The sequence below is a fragment of the Choloepus didactylus genome, chromosome 12, assembly GCF_015220235.1.
Source record: "Choloepus didactylus isolate mChoDid1 chromosome 12, mChoDid1.pri, whole genome shotgun sequence".
Lineage (NCBI taxonomy): Eukaryota > Metazoa > Chordata > Mammalia > Pilosa > Megalonychidae > Choloepus > Choloepus didactylus.
Window position 1 is genome coordinate 26,668,938 of NC_051318.1, and position 19,327 is coordinate 26,688,264.

The 19,327-nt window shown below is 36.1% G+C and overlaps 1 protein-coding gene across 1 annotated transcript in view; it reads right to left on the reverse strand.

Annotated features, from left to right (window-relative positions):
* The window catches only part of MYO16 (myosin XVI), a 580,757-nt gene that overhangs the window by 158,413 nt on the left and 403,017 nt on the right, over window positions 1-19,327 (reverse strand). Inside the window, exon 23 of the mRNA XM_037800457.1 lies at window positions 17,463-17,663. Coding sequence (XP_037656385.1) covers window positions 17,463-17,663 — 201 coding nt within the window. The remainder of the gene's footprint in view (window positions 1-17,462; window positions 17,664-19,327) is intronic.

Consider the following 19,327-nt stretch of genomic DNA (forward strand, 5'->3'; position numbering starts at 1 on the left):
TTACCAATATTATAATGTAAATTACATATTATGTTATATATTATGCATTGTTAAATATGAACTTTTTTTCCAGGGCAATGGTTCTCAACTCAGGAAGATTATGACTTTCAGGGGACATTTGACAATGTCTATAGACATTTTTCTTTGGCACATGTAGAGGGGGGTGGGTTGCTCCTGGCATGTACCTGGTAGAGGCCAAACATGCTGTTAAACATCATACAAGGCACAGGGGTGGCTCCCCAGGACAAAGAATTACCCAGCTCTATATGTCAATACTGACCATGCTGAAAAGCCTTGATCTAAAGGTATGGCTTCTCTATGCCTTCCTGTATTAGGAACAACAGTGTCCAGTGAAACAATGGAATAGGAATCTTAAGCCACTCTGGATCTATTTCAGCTTAGGCAAGTCACATAATGTCTTAGAGCCTGTTTTTTATTCTGTGAAATGGGGGGAAATACCTTACCATAGTGTATTGTGAAATAATATATGTGAAGGTATGTTGTGAACAAAAAATAATTATTCAAAATAATTAAGTATTACAAATATCATGAGCTATCTCTATAGAAAATCTTACTGTATTGTTCTATTACCCAACGATTATCACATTTTTGAAGGCAATTTGAAAATCTAAAGACAGTCTACTCATGCCCATTTATTATGTTCATTTGTAACCTGCTTCCATCCCTTTTAAAAAAGTTTAAATAATTTTAATTAAACTTTTTAATTTTGAGACAGTTGTAGATTCATGCTCAGTTGTGAGAAATCTCGTGTACTCTTCACCTCTTTCCTCAAATTGTATCATCCTACAAAATTATCACAGATAGGATAGTGAAATTAACACAATGAAAATACATAACATTTATATCACTATATGTTGCTGTTGCCAATGTATGGCAAGCCCAACTCCCAAAAACCAGCTGGGTACATTTGTGTAGTTCTATTTCTGGGTTCTTTGTCTGTTTCATGATCTATGTGTATCCTTCCACCAATAATACCACACCGTTTTGATGACTGTAGTTATGTGCTGTGGTTTCTGTTCTCATCTTTGTTGTCTCCTTCTTTTGCTTCCTTTGAGTTTATTTAGCTCTTTTTGTCTAGGTTCTTAAGGTAGGAGCTTAGAATACTGACAATTAACATCTGCATTTAGTACTATAAATTTCCCTCTCAGCACTGTTTTAGCTGTATCCCACAGATATATGTTTTATTTTCATTTTCATTCAGTTCAACATATTTTTTTTTATTTCCTTTGAGACTCTCTGTCTAATCAATGGGTATTTTGATCAATGTATTGCTTAGAAGGATACTGTTTAGTTTTCAAGAATTTGGAGATTTTACTGCTATTTATTTCTAGTTTGATTCTACTATTGTAGGTGAACCCATGCTGTATTTCAGTTCTTTGCAGTTTGTTTAGTTTTGTTTTATGGTGAAGCATATGGTCTATCCCAATTCATGTTATGTGGGTACTTGAAAATAATGCATATTCTGCTTTTGGGGATTTAAGTGTTCTATAAATGTCAATTAGATACTGTTAGTTGATATTGTTATTGAGTTCTTCTATATCCCTGAAGATTTCCTATCCAGTTGTTCTATTAATTGTTGAGGGGGCTGTTGAAGTCTTCACCATAACCTTCTGTTTCAGTTGGCTTCCTCTGATTCCACTCTACAGGGAAGGGGGGCATGGCCTCATTACGGCCAGTTAGGAGTTGAACTCAAATTCCTTTGACACCTAAGGGAAGAGGATACTCATTTCTCCTTGGCAGATGTGAGAATAATGCCCCTCTGCTAGGCCTCCAGTGATATCACCTTGCTGGAGAGGTCCTTTTTATGCTCCCCACTGAGGTAAGGAGTGGTCTTGAAACCCCTGGGCAGCGGTGAAAGTCCTCACCCCTGACTAGACCTCCTCTGGCCCACCTCATGGGGAGGGTGGACACAATACAAATTCAGAAACTCAGCCCATTACAAAAATATGAAATATATCTAAGCATTTAAAAAATGTGCAAACTACAAGGCAGACTTGATATAAATAAATGTAGCTAAAAGAGGGTTTTACAGGAATGAGATGATCACAGCTGAAAAAAGTATAATGTAGACTTACATATCCTACACAATTTTATTTTATTTTATACTAAATTAATACAAGACATTAAAGTTAATTTTAAGAAAGAGATGGAAATGGGAAGCCAAAAATCTAATTCAATGACAAATTGCGTTGAATCCCTGATTAACCCTAATGATGTATAATTAAAAAACCACTTTACCCAATAAAATCCCTTAATATATTGCACATTTCCAATTACATCTCAATGTACTTTTCTCCTCACTTTCTGTCATCCTACTCCCTCTCAGGGAGGCAGCAAGCCACAGTAGAAAGAGCACAGGCCTGGCATTTCAATAGACCTTTTGGGTTTAAAGTTCAGCTTTACCACTTCCTAGTGCCTGTGTAACTTGGGTGAGGTTACTTAGCTTTCATGAGTTCTCTTCTATAAAGCAGGAGACTAATGCTGGCCTGTTGTCTCCATCTGTCTCTTTCTTATAGGGTGGTTTTGAAGATAAATGAAAAAACTTGTGTTAATACCCATATCTGCACAGCACCCATCATTTCTTTATCAATACCTCTCAATCCTGCTTCTAATGTACCTTCTCCTAGCTCTTTTCCAGAACTATTTACATTACCAACTTGAGAAAGACTCATGGAATCACTTATACAATACATTTTGAAGCTGCTAAATGGGCTTCCCACCAAATAAGAAGACTCTGATGCTTTTTCTGCAATTTTATTAGTTTAAATTAATCTGTTTAGTTTATGAAGTAATTGCTTCCAACTAAGCACATTAAACTCATCAGCCATCTATACGTCCGCTTCAGAATCGACTGAGAGCAGTGGCCTCCAGGATGAGTACAAGGCAATAACATTGCAGACAAAAGAAATAAAGAAATGCTGCAAAACTGGGCAGGACAAAGCCATCAGATTCCCAGAAATTCAAAGGAAAGTGAGCCTCACAGTCTGGTTGTATGGACAGAAGAATTTCTAGGAAGGGAAAATTAGCAAGGAAAAACTTAATGTATACTAGAAATCACCTGTACCTTTGTGAGTCTAGAATGTCATGGGAATAGTTAAAGACCTAGTCCCTCAAATATTCCCATCTGAAGGGACATAACAGGGGCCTCCAAAGCAGCAGGGAGCAGATTTCAGATAGAAGGTCTTCCCTATGTCATGCAGCACAACTGCTCTGCTCTCCTCCCTCCCATATCCACTCCTTCATTTGGAAAACGAAAGGACAGCAAACATGAAAGCAGCAAGAGATAGAGATGAGGTTAAATGCTTTCTTTTTTGTTCCTCTCTGTCTTTACATAACTGAACCTCAGACCTTTTTTTTTTCCTCTTAAGCCTTGGAAGACAGGATTCATGCTATGTGTGACAGCTTCTCTCATGCATATAATATAGATATCCATATTCATACAACCCAATACAAATCTTTAAGGAAATTGTCACATCTTCAAAAAAATTTCCTTTGGAATGATTCCATTCAATAAAATGGAAACAAAATTGCTTATGTTTCAGTAGTCAACGATACTCATTTAAATACTCGGTGTCGATGCCAAATGAAGAGTGCAATATAAAGCATAGAGCAGTGCCAGTACGCTGCTTCTTTTAAAGTACTTGCTGTGACACTCCGGCACCACAATAAGTACAATTAAAAGCTCAGTTATGTCAGCTATATGAAAAAGGGAGTATAAAACTTGCAACATGGCTGTGAGTCACAATTCATCAAGCTAGCCAGTTTTGTGGATTCACAAAGAAAAAAAAAAGTTACAAAATGCCAAACCACATGCATTTTCTTCTTAACTGAAGGCTGTCAAGCTCATGCTTGGCTAATCACCAAGGAAACTGAAATCCAAAGGCAAGAGAGCGCCACTGAAATAGCTTTTTCTACCAACAGTGGATTTTAATTCCCTGAATTGAAAGCAAGAGAATTTGGCTTACTCAATCCCCTTAAAGAAGGTACAGAGATGTGCCAGAGCTGGGCCTTGGTGAGTTGTTTATTTCTGCTGTCTCAGCCCCTCTCTGTGTGCCTGATGTGTAGCAAGAGGGCATGTGGAATGTGTGCTAAATGGAACATCTACTGTGACGCTAATACCTTTAGTGTTTCTCAAAATGTGGTTCACAGATTACTTGTATTAGAATACCTTCTGGTGTTTAATGAATACACAAATACTCTAGACATCACCCTCGACCTATTCAATGGTTACTATTGGAGTGGAACCCAAGAAAGTGCCTTTTTGACTTGCTTTCCAGTTAATTTGGATGCCCATTATGTTTAAGAACCATGACTCTTGGGACTACTGGCTTATGATACTGTTAACTCAGTCTTCTCAGGTGATGATGGCAGGTGATAAGAGAGCTCGGGAACAGGGTTTACAGGTGATAAATGTTCCGTAGTGCATTTTTAGAGACAGGGATACCTCCTCTCTGTTAGGGATTCAATTATATCCCCTCAAAAGCTATTTTAAAGTCATGACACCCAGTACTGTGAATGTGACCCTATTTGGAAATAGGATCTTCAGAGATGTTATGACTTAACATAAGGCCAAACTAGATTAGGGTGGCCCTAATCAGTATGACTGGTGTTCTTAACAGAAGAGGAAATGTGAATACAGACAGACAGACAGAGAAAGAAGATGACCATGTGACAGAGGCAGACATTGAGTTATTCCCTGTGGTGGTTTGAAGCTGTATGCACCCCAGAAAAACATATTCTTAAACCTAATCCATTCCTGTCAGTGTGAACCCATTTGATGAGGCTACTTCAGTTTAGGTTTGGCACAACTCAGTTAGGATGGGTCTTAATCCTTCTACTGGAGTCATTTATAAGTGCAATGAAATTCAGATTTATAGAGAGAAAGCCAGAGAAAGAACAACCAGAAGCTGAACATCGATGGAAACTGGAAGAGAAGGGAGAGACTGGAAGATGCTGCCATGTGCCCTGCCATGTGACAAGCTAAGAACCCAGGATTGCCAGCCCTAGAAAGCTGAGAAGAAAGCATTGCCTTAATGACGCTTAGAGATTTGGACTTCCTTTTAGCCTCAAACCATGAGCAAAGAAATCCCTATTGTTTAAGCTGAACCATTGCATGGTATTTGCTTGAGCAGCCAAGGAAACTAAAACATTCCCCAAACCAAAGACTGTCATGGATTGTTGGCAAGCCACCACCAGAACCGTACAGACTTCAGAGGAAGCATGGCCCTGCTGATGGACTGATTTCCAACTTCTAGCCTCCAGAACTGTGAGACAATAAATTTCTGTTGATTTAAGCCACCCAGCTGGTGGTATTTTGCTACCGCAAACTAAGACACCCGCCTAGAACAAATATTATAACAGATACTGACATCTTTCAAAAGCTGTTGAGACGTTTAAAATGAGACTATACAATACTTATATTCAAGGTTAAATTTATTCTTAGGTGAGTTAGCATTTTTTTAAAAGAAAGTTTTAGAGAATGAGCTTTCAAATACTTTTACCTAAGACAGTAACAATGGAACCCAATATTTTTCAAACAATACTGCTGGAAATTTGTGGAGAATAAAATGAATAAAAGTATAATAAAGCAGAAGTGATGTACCAAGGGTTAGGAAGATGGGATTCTTGTTCTCCTTTCCACATATTGACCTAACAGCAGTGATGGGACACATGCTGTGTGTCAGGAATTAATCATGGCAGGATGAAGAAGTCATTTTCTCTGAACTTCAGTTTCATATTTATGAACTTAGCATTGAATTAGGGCCTCACTTAACAATAAAGAAAATTATTTTAAGGGGAAGGAAACAGGTTACATAGGGACATAGAAAATGGGAGTGGACATTTCTATTCAGATTTTCAAAATGCCTTTGATAAGGCTATTAACAAAGGTTATTAAATATAATCTTCAAAAGACTGAGAAGATTATCAGGGTTAAAAGACTAAATTTGGAATAAATAAAGGAAAACAGCTAAAAATAATGTTTTAAAATATTTATTAAAGATAACACATGCTCATAATATAAAATTTGGAAAATGCCAAAAATAAGCAAATAAAAATGCTTCTAATTCCATTACCCAGAGATAGTATTTTATATCTGCCAATGTACGCACTTTGAAAAGAATTGGACTATACTGCACATTGTGCTTTGACTGCCTTTCTCCTATTGCATCTGCTTATCTGCTCTCAGATGAAGCCCCTGCTCCTTCTCTGCTTTGCAGTATATCACAAGACAATGGGTTTCTCAGGGCTCTAGCCCTTTGGCTTTGCAGAGAGACTTGGACAGAGGGAGGCACTGGTAGTAGACTGGAAGGCTGAAGGAAGATAGAAGCCATGGTATCTCTCTTCCTTTCTAACAAAGTCTGAATCTCTTCTCTAGAGCCATTTTCATTCTACAGCCCACCTTTTGTGGCCACACCTTTTGCTGGACAAGCTGCCTTGGTTCCAGCTCCTAGCCTCCAGTAATATCATCTCTTCCCTTTAGCTCTCCAGTCTTAGAAGAGGTTGTTGTTTCCTGCTGTGGTTAATTTCTGTAAACTCATTCCTGATCTACTTTTCTTCTCTTTGAAAATTTAGCGTAGTTTATTTTTTCAGACTGGATCTTGACCAACCTCCACCTATTTCCAATTTCTTTGTCTATTCGTGTCTTAGTGCTGACAGCTAAGATGGCTTCTACCTGGCTGTGCAGCTCAAAAAAGGACAGGAATACTGAGTTCAGCACTGTTCAAAACACCAGAAGAAAGATAATGAAGCTCTTGAAGGTATAAAAGGAAAGCAAATAAATTGATGGAAGGACTAGAAGGGCTGATGAATGAAGACAGACACAGTGATAAGACCTATTCATTCTAGAAGCTCTAAGTATGAAGGAGATATAATCTAAGACTATAAAATGAAATGTGTGGATAGGGCAGAATGAATTCCAGCATATTTGGCAGGTGTACACTGCCTTACTTTTTTGGAAGAAATGAAAAGAAATACAGTATTGGACTACAGGCTAAAAATATAAGTTTTACTACTCTTCAATACTCCTTAATTTAGGCTACAATCAGGACATGAACAGAAAAAGGCCTCTGAGTGGCAAAGCCATGATGTTACGTCCTTAGGAGAGCTTTCTGTAATATCACTTAGAGATTCACTACTTAGATTTTATATGCCTTGTATTTCCTTTCTTTTTACTCCTTATTCATAATTTACATACAAAACACTACATTACAATTAGATAATTTGCTAAAGCTTACACATTCTGCCTTGTAAGGTAATATGTTAAGGTCAAACCAAATTGCTAACTATATTATCACATAAATAATATATTTCTGATATGGTTGAAATGCTAAAAGTTAAAGTTTCTGTAACAATACCACCCTCGATGGTTTCGGAGTTTCATAACATTCCAGATTACAGCATGCAAAATTTATGTATTTATGCCAGTATTCATATTTGATTTATATATATAAAATCAATAAATTACTAATATATATCAAATATATATATCCTGTACTTTGATATTTATTTCTCTGTCTATAATCTATCATCTATCAATCTCACATCCAGTTTGAGTACAAGGAAAATGACTGCTTTACGTAAAATGCAAGTATGTTCATAAGTACCGTTTCACAGTTTCTTTCCCTATTCCCTCAAGAGTCAAACTACCACTCTTGTAGTTTGATATTGTACCTAAAAAGCACACAGGATGGAAATGGGCAGGACAGAGGGACAGAAGGAAAGGCTTCTACTATAGTATGATCAGCCTGTACTTTGCCAGCATATGAAAGGGTAGAAAACCAATCTATCATGGTTTTGATGAACCAACAGATCTGGTGAAGTTTCCTCATCTGGTCCAAAAACCAGAGGGAGGTGCCTGGAGCTATTTTAAAGCTTGCCCAAGAGGACCATTTGGGGAGGTTGGGGAAAATGGAACTCCAGGGGAAAGCATCTCTATGGAAAGAACAATAAAAAACTGGAGCTAAGTAGGGAGCCAGAAGAATTCGCATTACCTAGATCATGAAAATGGCAGTCAAATGTTCCCAGTGGAAGAGTATTTAAAGAACACATAAAACCACTAAAGTGAGAGGCTTAGTGTGCAGGGAAGCATACTGTGATGGTACAAGATAAGGAAAAACTTTCCGATCCACTTTAATTTGTAGAAGGAGGCAAAGCTGGCCATGAAAAGAAAGAAAAATGGGCTCTTTGGGCCACTACATAGTACTTAGTAGGCAGATGAAGGATGAGGGGATTTAACTTTCAATTAAGTTTGTAGTTTTGATTATTATATTGGGCTAGAAATTCTTAATTACTGAATTGAGTCTTTGAGTGCTAATTAAAAGAGAGACCAGAAGAAATCACTGGAACTGCCTGAGTTTTTATCCAGTTGCAAGGCAAGAACTATCCCTGCTGATTATATTTTAAAAGGCAGCATGAGTCAAAAATAAAATTGAATTCTGATTCCATCTCTCTGACTAGTACATGTTCAACCATGAGGTACATGAAGATTCAATCTAGGAGCTCTGATTTTTAAAAGAGAAAAGTTTATTCTTATACTGAGCAGAGATAAGCTCAAAGATAAAACCTTTCTTAGAGGATGGTTTATGAACAACTGCTAAAGAAAGCAGCCATCACTGCTACTAGTTTAGGTCTATTATGTTAACAAGTCAAATCAGAAAAATTGCATTTAATTTTGACAATGTTACCAGGCTGGCAAACTGATAAAGGAAATAGAGGCAGTGTATATATATTCCTTTAACTAAAAGCATCTATTCGTTCTTTTATGGATAATTAGTACTTAGCCCATGAATTAGTGTTTGGAAACTATCCAAGTAATCCAAGAGAGTGAGGAGGCTTATACGTACCAGGGAATTGGGATAACAAGGACAGTAGTTGGACTTCAGAGATAAATAAGAGCTAGAGTAGCTCAGATTTGGTGATTAATTGGGTTTCTAGTTTTGCCATGAGGTGAACATGGGAAATATAAGGAGAATCAGTTGCACTGTTTTTTTACTTTTTTGAAGGGGGTTCAGAGAGAGAGGGAGAGAGTGTTTGGGAGGTGGCTAAGGAATTTCGTTTAATTAACATCTGGATCTGTTGAATTTAAGATGCCACCCAAGTAGAGATTAAGTAGTTAGATATGCAAATATGAAGCCTATAGGAGAAAGCTGGATTGGAAATTTGGGAGTCATCCCACATATGGTAACTGAATTATAAGAACAGATAAGCTCCTAGGAGGAGAAGATCTAAAATACCACCCTGAGGAACATCAATATTTAAGGAATGAAAGACAATTCACTCATCAGTCAAATTTATAATCCCTTTCTTTACTGTGGAATTTGCAGACATTATACACAGTGTAATCCCTGGAAAAGAAGTGGTTGGGGTTAACAACTGATAAAAATGCAGAACTCTTAGGGTACACTTTTGAATTCAATGTAACACATCAGTATGTAAGTCTAGATTAAATTTTAGAAAAAAAAAATGATTATTTCCATGGGTGCAATTAATTTTCATTCCTGGCTTCAGCTTTCTATCTGATGTTTACTGAAAAGAGTCTCCATTTCCTGTGTGATGGTAAATTGATAGCTATATGTTGTCAATATTTATAAGCACAGCCTTCTCTTCTTTACTTTTCCATGAAGTGATTATATCCAATATCTTCGCTTGTTTCCTCCTGGTTCACATTAAGTCAATAAACGCTAATTAACAAAGAAGGGTTCCTAAGAGCTCATAATACTATTATTAAGAGTCCTTTTCTTTATGTATAGAAATCTGGATATGGACATTCAAATTGACAAAATTGACATTTATGAATATGCCTCACTGATTTATTTTAAGGGAAAAATACCAATCAACCAACATTAAAATGTCAATAATCTCAAAAATCTAAAGTTCCTATTTCTAATTTTTCTTTCAGCCCATGAAGTTAAGAGAAGCTATTTAAATTTAAAAATGGTTAAGATTTCCTAAATGCGATCCAGCATTCTCTCTTCTTAACAGAAACCTGGATAAGGAAATGTTTATCACACCAACACAATTTGTGCCATTGGTGACAATGAAATAAGCAAAGGAGCAGCAGGAGCCTGGTGGAGTCAATTTTTATTTTTCTACAAGTCTGCCCAGGAAGTGAACAATTCAGATGTAAATTAAGCTCTTTCTGTGGGTCAAAATATCTTTGTCAAATAACCTTTAATGGTTTCAGTTTAGTTTAGACCAGACTGATTTGATTGTTATGTCTGGGGATTCTGCCTGGAGAAAAGAAAGAGGGAAATAAATGGAAGCTTCCTTATTGATTAATTCATCTCTTGTCTTTTGATTTAAAGGTTCATTTTCAGAGTCTTCTTGGGGCACGTGCATCTCCCACAAATCTCCAGGGGGTGAACGTGAGTTGACAAGCTACTAAAGGTGTTCCTGACACAGGTGGAATTGGGAAATTGAACAAGCTAAGATTTTCCCTGTACACATGCTAAGCAAACGTGTTTAAGGGCAAAGAGATTGGATTTGATCAGTATATCACCTAGAATCTACTACAGTATCAATGTGATAAAGATCTCTATTTCTCAGAGATGGGGCTAACAAAGAAATCTAAACTGATACATTTCAAACGTAGTTTAATAAGAAATAGGCATATGTCCTTTTCAAAGAAAAGAAAAAAAATCCAGGTATTTTATGGACTGGCTGCAAATTGGTAATAAAACTCTATCCTTTTCCCCATATCACTGCCATCAGCAGAGCTAATGTTTTAGTGATACGATTCCTGTAAAAGCCTGTGAAAGACAGTGAGGTGAACAATGAAGATCAAGGTCTACGTGTCTGGGGTTACAACTTCACACTTACAGATGTGGCTTAGAGGGATGAAGAAGGAGTCTTGATGAGTGCTGTCGAAATCAAACTACCGAAAAGACATATCTCTACTCATATTATATGAAGGGGCTATAAATTTTTATTCTATCATAGAATTATAGCTCAGCAGATAGGTATAAATTGTAAAGAATGCTTTAATTTTCTTAGGGAAATAATATTGAAAAGGGTCTTTGAAAATATGCACTAAAATTTCACACACCTTTATGCTCGATTAAAACATCAGTCATAAAGCTAATTTGTAAAGAGCATTTAAAAAAATCTCTTTAAATCAAGGTAGAGCTGCTCATCATGGAAATAATTCATATATTCAGTTAAAATAAAATGCCACTTTAATGTAAATTAAAATATTTATCTAAATGTTTTTCTCTTTAAATATTATAGTTTCTTTAGGCAGAGAAGTGTCTTGATTTTCTGCACTTATCTTTCATTGAAGGAAGAGTAAGAAAATATCACATCAAAACTTTAGTGATTACATCTTCTCTATCACCTGCTTAAATGTTATTGACAACATTGTGATAAATCAAAATAAATATTCCAACATGGCTTTAAAAACACTGCTTTATACAATGTGAACACACTTATAAGATATAAGAATTAAAAAGTATCTAACTATTCAAGGACATTTTACCACTAAATTAATTTGAACAAGTCAGTTTGCCCCACATAATCTCATCTGAAAATATGGCAAATTGATTAGATGATCCCTGAAATATTTTTTGGTCTTCAATTTCTGTGATCTGTGAGATCAAAATATTGTTAAATACTGTGGTGTTCTTACATTGAACCTTCAACAATTGTTGGCAAAATGTGACTCACATATTTGAAACAATATCTAAAAATAATCGTACCTGCATATATTGCATGCATATCACTTAACCTTTAGAAGAAAGTTCATGAGGATCATGGTTATATTTCCCTCGGTTATAAATTTCATAAGTGTGGAAACTGGAGGTCAGTGTTCTCTTCAAGGTCACTCAGCAATGATTCTGAAAATCAAACCCAGGCCCAGCAGGTCCCAGTGGGCCCCAATGCCTCTTCTCTTTCCACTGTGCCACCTGGATTCCATGAGTACAGACAATAAGCACTTGGAGAATTTAGTCCTAAACCATGGTGGAGAGAAGAACATCCTGGACTTGAGTAGGAGACCTGGTGTTTCTGTCTACAAGTCACAACATCTTCGATGAATTATTGAACTTCACTGGGGTTTACTTAACTGGAAAACTGAAATTGTATTGCTTTTCTACAAGGCTATGGTGAAAATATCTGCAGAAGTACTTTGTAAAATTGGAAAGTGCAATGCAAGCATCAGGCATTATTATTGATCAGGAAAGGGAAAGATCAATGACCTTTGGATTAAACTAAGATGATGATTGTTGGGAAGATGGATAAGATTTGGGAAGGAAGAGGAAAGAGGCATTACAGGTGAAGGAAACCGATAAGCAAAAATAGAGATGGGGAAGTGTAGGAGCCACTTGCAAATGAAACAAATGTGGTAAAGAAATTCTATAATGATATGAGTTAAAAATACTCACTTCTCCTATTATCAGTAAATGTTGAACTAATGTATACTTGTATTAGTTTCCTAGGGCTGCTGTAACAAGTGCCCACAAACTTGGTGGCTTAAAACAGAAATTTATTCTCACAGTTCCGGAGACCAGAAGTCTGAATTCAGCCAGTCCATAGGGATGTAAGGGGAGAATCCACCCTTTGCCTCTTCCAGCTTCTGGTGGCTGCCCCAGCATGCTTTCACATGTGGCTGCATCACACTAATTTGTAGCTACACGCCTATATCGCATTTATCTGTCTCAAAACTCCCGCCACCTTTCTCTTATAATGACACATGTCATTGTCACCCAGATAATCTAGGATAATATCCTAATCTCCCCAAACCCTTTTTCCAAATGAGGTAACATTCATAGCTTCTGAGGATTAGGATGTGGGCACATTTTTCTGAGGGGCCACCATTCAACTTACTCCAATACCTACACAATAATTAAATGTTTGGAAAAAGAAGGAAGCTAAAATGCAGATGCATCATGTCAAGTAGAACAATATCGCCAACCTGATTTCCACAAACCATCCAGGGCAGTCAAACAATGTGATGTTTATCTGAGATCCAAAGAGAATCACTTCATACTAAAATAAATTATCACAGTTAAGAATGTTCAGATAAAGATCTTACAACCAGACAGAAGTCTAAGATCAGACATATAGGTTTCATATATTTTATAACTATCATTTTTGAGCTATATTTGTGTTAAGTCAACTTTCATTACTTCATTCCTTTACTCTCTCCTAATCTATTTGCTTTTCTTATGGCAAAATTTAGGAACTTAATATCAAAATACTATTTCCCATCAGAATTAGTTCAGAATCACCTTAATGGAAATTCAACTCAACTAAGAGTCATTGATGTCCTTTGCCAAACAGTAATTCTTCTTTCTTTCGAGATCCTTAATTTTAATAGCCAATAAAATGACACAATTAAAGATTTAATTCTTATCCATCATTTAAATCACCAGTTGAAGTTTAAGAGAATACCCTAAAACAGGTGATCCCATAAATGATTTTAAATTTGCTAAAAAAAAATCAACTGAAGAAACCAAGCCTTCTTTATTTCCTATTCATGCTTATTAATGAGACCCTGTTAATATTTCATGCAAAGTCTCTTTCCATTTACTTTAAAATACTTCTGTAATGGATATTGGAAAATATACCATACCCCTATGAGTCATGAAAAATTAAAATGTGTTTAGGAAAGATCTTCAGCTATAATTCAAATAATGTTGCTTAAACATTTCTAAAAGGACCTGAGAGCCTCTGCTCCAAACAAGACTCAGATGTATGTCAAGATCTCCAGGTCAGAGCAATTATCATGGGTTAGTCAATTCTGGTGGGGCTGGATGTCAATGTCATCACCAGCAGTAATCATTATCCTTCCTATGAGATGAAATAAGTTTGTACTAAAAGCCCAGGTAAACCAGAGATGGAGGAGCAAGTGGTGAGAGCAACACTGTAGCCCATCTTGCCAAACAAGAGGCCACAGACAAGTTCAACAACCTCTCCCTTGGGATCAACTTCACTGTCAAAGATTTATTCAAGAATGTTCAGACTACTTTCTAAAATAAACCCTGCATGCTGATTTTAATCCAACTATTTCCTACATCCCTTGATTTATGAAGTGGGCACTGGTAGATATAAAAATAATGAAAAGCAAAAAAAGAGGCAGAGAGATTTGCAAAAATTTTCACTTTTTTGGTGACAAGTGAACACTCTTTTTGTATTGATTGGCAGCATCTTTAATCCTGTTAGAATGTAGAATGTACTGTTTCTTTTTTTTTGAAAATGCAATGGTTTAAAAATTAAGTATATATAGCTACATTTCATAAGTCCAATGGCATATGGCTTGACATATTGCCACAAATTACATATAATGTATACTGTAACAAGTGAATGAGTCCTTAGGGAGTCCTAGGGCTAAGACTCATTAGTACATCTCAGTAAAAATGAAAGAATTTTTTAAAGCATAAAATTGACTCCAGTACTGTAAAATATCTTGCTTTAAAAATAAGGTGCTTTTACAAGAAAATTCATTACTCCATAGGAATTTGGGCTCTGTACCAACTAATCAATTAGTGCTATATGGCTTGTTTTATTTCTATCAAAACTCTGTGAAATAATTACATTAATTCAACCTATTGGTTGGCTTTTGTCCAAATATTCCAAAAACAGTTGAAATTGAAATTCTATTACATGCCCGTAGAATAATTTTTAAAACAACGTAAAGTAATCAGCAGAAAAAATATTATTCCAAAACACAGTTCAATTCATGTTTATGTAACTAGCATTTATTGAGCATCTAGTGCCTCTCCAATGTACCATTCAAACAGACTTTTAAAGTGAGTCAAATACATGTTGACTTACGACCACTTACATGAAACTTATAGGACAATAATTCTCTGATATCATTAGCTTTACCTTATTGTACTTTTAAAAATAATTCCTCTAAATTCAATAAATGTTTACTATGAATAAAATAGGCATGAAAAATTTGAATGCAGGACTAAAAATTTCCTACCTCTATAAAGAATTTGTGAAGACTAAATCTCTCAAATATAAAAGGTACTTAATGAGATCTCTAGGGATATATAGATACATGACAGATAGATATCAAATTAGGTAGAAAGAGACAAAGGTGGATATATTTTTTCACTGACTTCCTTTCCACATTTCTTTAACCACTCAAACCATCATATAACATCATTCTCCTAAAACTACACTCACAAAGCTCATCTTTTGCCTTCTAACTGCCATATCCAGGTGCACTTGACACCCTAGTTCTTCCTTTCTTCTTGGCTTCTGTGATACTTCTCTTTTCTATTAACTTCTTTTCTCCCTATTCATCATGTTCTTCCTGGGTGAAATCACCAAGATATGCATTTCCAAGAATAGGACTGTATTTCTAAAAACAACCAACCTCTTTTATTCTAGCATCGACTATGTCCAGCAACCTATTGAACACTGCCATCTAAAGTTGCATAACTTTCCTTCCAAACTGCATCCTGCTCCAGGATTTCCTTTCTTGATTTGCATAATATAATCATCAATCAGTCACCCAAGTGAGAAACCTCACGTCATTTTTGGCTACATCTCCTGCCTTGCTTTGCACCTCCAATAAGGCACCATTCCCAGTGCCCTCTTCTATTTGAATGTCTCCTCTTCATTCAACCATTATTGCCTAAATTCATACCTTGGCTGAGTGTTCCCACAGCTTCCCTTACTTTTTTCCACTCTATATTGAGTTCCCTATTTTTCTTCCTGCTTCATTCCCTGGCCTGTTTAAAAACATTTGATGACTTAGCACTGTGAAGAGGACAAAGTTCTCAGTAGAACATACATATTTATTCATGATTTGGTCAAAGACAATGCTTTAAGGTTTTTCACCTACCAATTATTTTATACATTTCTCTCAGCTTCTTACACCAATTCCCAAATACCACATGGTGGATATGGTAGAATGGTTTACAACACCCATCTAGTCTGCCTTCCTGTACTGCAGAGGTTAGAAAGCTAAAAGTTGACATTTCTCAGACTCTCTTGCTGTGAGCGTTCTGATTATGCATTAGCTTCCACCAATCAGGCACAACTGCACAAAATTTAGAAGGTACATGTGATTGTGGGGGTCCCACATCTGCTTGCTTCTGCTGTTTTACTGAGAAACACTCAATGTACAGTCATTAGTTTCTTCAATGTCGAGTGCCAGAGTATGGGCATTTTACTTGTGTAAGTTGGAGCAGTAACAGAATCAGTAATTGTAGCAGCAGCTTCTCCATTTGGCTGGAGGCTTCCTAATCAAAGACAAGACTGGAACTACGAAGGTGGCTCTGTACTGTGGCATGTCCCCTCTCTCTGTCACATTTAGTGAGCTCTAAGTCAATTGAAGTCCTTGGTCACAGTTTGCCCCCTTTGGAAAACATTTCTACATTTTTCTTGAGCCAAAACATTGCTTCCTTTTCTATGGTGATATATAACTTTGCTAATATTATTATATTAATATTATAAGCAAGGTATACCATAATTGTTGGTTAATTAGCCTTTCCATTATTTGACTGGGAGACACTTGAGGGTAAGGCATATGGTTTACTCATCTTTGATTCTCTAATGCTCTGTGTTTGGCATACAGTAGAATCTCAGTAATCATTGGTGGAAAGGAGCTGAAACACGTTGAGTGTAAGGCAGTGACTAGAGATTTCACCCTACAGAATATAATTTGTCTGAAACGGTACCAAAGGGAAAAACATCAAAGGTGGAAGATATTTGCCATAGATGGGAGTTACATAGAGGGTAAATGGCATGAATTTAATTATTAAAAGATGGATAGAATTTGACCCTGTGAAGAAGATAAGGAGGATATCTGAAGCTTGAGGATGAGGAGGTTTTAAAGGGGAGGGTAATGCAGGAAAACAGTGAGTATATTAGGAAAGCAAACTAAAGAAAATCCTGAGCAAAGGGCTTGCTTAGGGGAGTTGAGGCAGGTAAGTTGTGGAAAAAAATATTAGGATCGGCTAAGAGAAGCATAGTATTAGTCTAGTCTGAGGAGTGTGAACTGTTTTATATAAGTGAGAGGAAGTCCTTGAAGATTTTGAAGAAATATGCATGTTCTACAAAGCTGGTTATAGAATCAAGGAGAGGTTTAGAGAAGATTTATGCTGTAAGAAAAGTAATTTAATACTAAAAACTATTAGCAAAAGCAAACTCAGATGTCTAATGTTTGTTGGAATTATAAAAATTACCCCAAAGTTCATAGCCGAGCTCTTTGGATTCAATCCTGAGCTCTTTTGCTCATAATAAATTATAATACTAGGAACATTATGAGAAGGATCATACCGCATGCTTCACCATCTATATTCTGAAAATGTTAATTCTTTATCAGGCTAAAAGAAATTGCATTGACATGTAAAAGTTTGTGAGTTGTTCACCCAGTTTTCATTTATCAAAATGAAATTTTGAACTCTGAAATTTTGAAAACTCAAAAGTTTGTCAACACCTTTTCTCCATTGGTACATGCAATAAATCACTAAATTCTTCCAACTTACCCTTCCTGCATAGTGCATAATAGTGAAGGCTGTGCCTTTATCTTTGAGGGTGACGTTCCCATTCCCATCCTTAATGGGGGAATATACTGTGTTTGTGTTTGAGGACTCCAAGAGATGGTATAGTTTTTTTGGAAGGTTTGGCTCCACTGACCAAGTGCTTTGACTTTCTTCATCCAATAAAGAAAGAAATCCAGATGGCTTCTGAAAATAAAGAAGAGATATAGGATTTTTTCTTCTATTATTCAGTTTGGTATTTTTGTTATTGTTTATGCATGCTAATTCATATTTTCATTATATTCATTAACACACTCACAAAATGAATTAGTCTTTACTTTTAATACCACAACTTCTTTTTTGCTCACCATTGTATCCCCACTGCCTAGCATCGCTCTGGTGCAAATTAGGCCCTCAATAGTATTATTGAATAGATGAATGAATGAATAAAATGAAAGAACACATTTTAGTGTCACCAAAACACTGGAATTATTAAAAATACACTCTCATCTTAAGAAAAAAAAATAACATTTCAGACAGTTGAGAAATTTTCATTTATTCTTGACATTGAACCCATATAGAACACTTTATACTTATAGTGGAACAAATAACTTATCAAAAAATTAAACAATGGTGTTAAGTTATGTAAAACAGCAAAATTCTACTCAGCAAGAAGAAGTGAATCTGTGATGTTCCAATATTTAGACCTAGATAAAAGACATTCTGAAGCTGTAACTTATAAGTTTCAAATTAGGAGTATGATAATTTATAGCTGCCAAAACAAGAGAACTGAAGAACAGTAAGCAATGATTTAAAACTAATCTTACTTGATGGAAAATGCTGCTTTAAAGAACTTCACAACTTCCAATATTCTATCCATTCACTCATAGTTAGAATACAGTTCTATCAACATGGTTTCAAACAGGTAAATGTTGAATAATTTTTTATCTAGTACTGTTTACCTATTCTTTCTCTGGGATTCTGTGGTGGTTTGAAGCTGCATGTACTCGAGAAAAATATGTTCTTAAATCTAATTCATTCTTCTGGGTGTGAACCCACTGTAAGTAGGACCTTTTGATGAGGCTACTTCAATTAAGGTGTGACCCACCGCAGTCAGGATGGGTCTTAATCCTATTACTGGAGTCCTTCATAAGAGAATGAAATTCAGACAGAGATAGAAAGCCACAGAACCAGAAGCTAAAATCAATGAAACCCAGAAAAGAAGAGAGAGACCAGCAGATGCTACCATGTGTCTTGCTATCAGACAGAGGAGCCAAGGAGCGCTGGCAGCCAGCCTCAGACAATGGTCTTTGGGAACAAAGCATCATCTTGATGATGCCTTGATTCAGACATTTTCTGGGCCTCAAAACTGTGAATGAATAAATCCCCACTGTTTAACACAACCCATTTCATGGTATTTGCTTTAAGCAGCCCGGTAAATTAAAACAGGTTCCTAGGAAAGCATTTTTTTTTTTTTTTTTTTTGACAAGTTAAATCTACCTTTTTAAGTAAGATAATTAATATTATTTCTTTACATTATAATCTCATATATCTTAATTCTTCACAACAACTTGATGTGCTTTTAAAAGTGTGAATAGAATAAAATACAATTCTTCTCAGGACGTGAAGAGATCTATGGTGACCCTGTAGTGATTTCAGTTTACATTTTTGTCTGAGGTCATCAAACCACAGCACGACAGGCCTTTCATGATCGCACTGATTTAGCCAACAGAAGATCGTTTCTTTGTGTCTTAAACGTTTTAGTGGTTTTAAGCATTTCAGAGTCTTCTGATCATATTAAAGAAAACTCAAAGACCATAGAGTTGTCTTAGGGCTGCGAAAGATGAGATCATTCAGATGCCATCATTGGG